General features: G+C 53.2%; 1 protein-coding gene across 1 annotated transcript in view; it reads right to left on the reverse strand.

The window, feature by feature from the left end:
- ASTN1 (astrotactin 1) overlaps positions 1–2,724 on the reverse strand; it is a 35,973-nt gene that overhangs the window by 30,501 nt on the left and 2,748 nt on the right. The window contains exons 2-3 of the mRNA XM_009642689.2: positions 1,030–1,423; positions 58–204 (exon numbers count right to left, since the gene is read on the reverse strand). Of these exons, the coding sequence (XP_009640984.1) occupies positions 58–204; positions 1,030–1,423 (541 nt within the window). The remainder of the gene's footprint in view (positions 1–57; positions 205–1,029; positions 1,424–2,724) is intronic.

Here is a 2,724-nt window from a genome sequence, read left to right on the forward strand (position 1 = left end):
CAGCATGGGTGGGCAGAAGCCCAGAGCACCCCGTCTGCCCTGGAGACCCCCCTCTACCTCGCGCCTTGTTGTTGATGCGCTTGCGTTGGCTGCTGGAGGTATGGGACAGCAGTGTGGCCTGCTGGTGGTTTGAGTCCACAGGGCTGGTGGCAATAATGTTGTCCTTGTACTTGTTCATGAGGGACAGCTTGGCGTTATCGCTCCCTGAGCAAGAAGAATTGAAGGCAAAAGCATTCAGGGATGAAAATTTTTGAAAAGGATGGAGACAAGAAAGAAAGAGATTTCCTTGGATCCATCTTCAGCACCTGCATGAGGCCACCAAGGTGCCATAGCCAATGGACCAAGCTGTCCCCAGTGCACCCTCCCAAGCTCCTCAAAGCCTGAAGGTGGCCAGCACCTCCTCCAAGCCTAGCCAAAAGCTGAGATTTAACATTTATCCTCTCAGGATACTTCTGCATACTCAGGTCTGCAAAGAAATAGCCTGGAGAGCTTTAGGAACCACACTATGGTCTTCCCAAACCATGTCTCAGTTGAGAAGGTTCCAGTTGAGTGGCTCAGTTGGTAATATGGCCAACAAGTGCATTACAAGCCTCAAAGAAGCCCTGCTGGTGATCAGAAGACAGTGTTAACTCTGAATCATACTGATGGCAAGTATGATTTTGCTACTAAAAACCTCAGCTGAAGAAGACACCGAAAATCCTGGGATACAGAAGGGAATTTTGGGGGTCACCATGGGGGAACTCAGAGAGGACACCATTCTAGTTCTCCATCAGGCCACAGGAACCACAGCCCTTCCCCTCAAAGCTCCACTCTGCATTGTCCCAGACACATCCCACTCAATGGCAACCATTCTCAATGAGCTGGAAGGTCTCCCAGCAATGGAAGTGCCTTCAGAGTGCCACCAACAACTCACATGCAATGAAAACCCAGAGAAATGGGGAAAATGCTCGAGGCAAAACATGGAACGATGGAGACAAGATGAGGTGGAAAGGATCCAGCTCAGCCCAGGCCTCCCTGTCCCATCCCCACCTGGTGTGAGGTCCATGCTGGCCTTCTCGTTGCAGCCCTGCAGCGAGTCCAGGGTGCGGGTGACCTGGCTGGCGAAGTCCTCCCCGCCGTTCATGCACTCGCGCTGGAGGTGGTGCCGCAGGTCAGTGATGTCATACTCGTAGCCATCCAGGATGGGGGTCTCGCGGATGCTGAGCGTCCCGCTGGAGTTGTGGCCCTGCACGCGGGCATTGCGCAGGCTCTCCCGCCCATGGCCCCCGATCAGCACCGAGGGGATGTAGTGGATCTCGTTGGCCGCCTCAGCGCTGGCGCTCTTCTGGGGCTGTGGCACACGGCGCCGCTTGCACCACCGCCGGCGGGTGTAGAGGATCATTACCAGGCAGAGGATGGAGAGCAGCAGGGCGATCATCCCTCCCTACGGGCACAAACGCAAGCAGGGCTCAGTCGGGGACCAGTGCCAGCCGCCCCCTAGGGATGCAAACGCACCAGGGATGCTCTGGGGTGGCCAAAGCAAAGGCAACCGTGAGTGGAGCCCGGTTGCACCGATAAGAGAATGCTGGCACAGGGAGCACCCGGTGCTGGCCAAACTCGCCAGGCTGAAGCCTGCCTCGAGCTGGACCGGCTTTGAAGTCACCACTGAGGCATGAAAAAGCAGCACTTAAAGCAGAGCGTGTTTTATTTCACTCTCCCACAACACGCCTTTGAAAGCAGAGATCAGATTTATTCCAGGCAAACTCTCCTACGGGCAACTTTTTCTGACCCATTTCCAACCGGTTTCAGTGCTGTCACTCTCAATCTTGGGAGATTTTCCCAGGGTATCCTGCAGAAATTGCAGCACAGATTAAAAGAGATCAAGGCTCAAAACAGCCAGATGACTGAAGTGTTGGTTGGGGAATGCCTGGGCAAAGAGAATGAAAAAGCTCCTGCCCCGCGGGGATGGACCTCGAAACTGCACCCAGCCCTGCCACCCCACCACGGTCCCCAAGGCCACCCTCCTGCAGAGACATTGTCACTGCACACAGATAGAGATGGTGAGGTGAAAGCCCAAGTTGGCCCTTTATGTATGCCCAGCCTAATAATAATAATAATAATAGTAAGCATGCAAAACCAGTTAAGAGCTTCATGTCCATCTGCGGCTCCTGTCCCCCTCCTCTTTTCTGTGCAATAGGTGATCTTAATAAAATAAAATAATATTAATAATCTTCTCCATTAGGACAAAACATTAAGGAATTATTGAATGAGAAGCAGGAGTGGCAGCTGGGAAAGGAGCTCTAATGGCCATTACAGTTTAACCCTCTTACATTCCCAGGATAACAGAGCTGCCATGCACCCTCCCAGCCCTCCTTCCAAACTTTCTTTAAAAAAAAAGGCAGAAAAACAAAGAAACTCCAGTGATGAAGGAGACAAGCAGACAGCGAAGGAGGGAGGCTGGCTGGCATGCCACATCTCTCTGGCCAGGAGCCTGCAGCCAGGAGGGCAGGAAATCTCTTGTCGGGGCTGAAAACTGGCACTGGATTCCTGCCCAGCCGTGCTCATTCTGAGTTTTTCAGTGGTAAAGTCAGGGCCCAATTCTCTATCACGTTCAAATCCCTTCAAGTTCCTCTGATCCATAAATAAGTGGGGGCTATCCCCATCCCCACCAGGGATGGCCTCCCATGTCACAGTTTTCCATCATCCCTGGGGAAGGGTCCACCTGCAGATGGGGAGAGGAGCAGA

This window comes from Egretta garzetta, unplaced genomic scaffold (assembly GCF_000687185.1).
Source record: "Egretta garzetta isolate BGI_Z169 unplaced genomic scaffold, ASM68718v1 scaffold187, whole genome shotgun sequence".
In the NCBI taxonomy this organism is placed as follows: domain Eukaryota; kingdom Metazoa; phylum Chordata; class Aves; order Pelecaniformes; family Ardeidae; genus Egretta; species Egretta garzetta.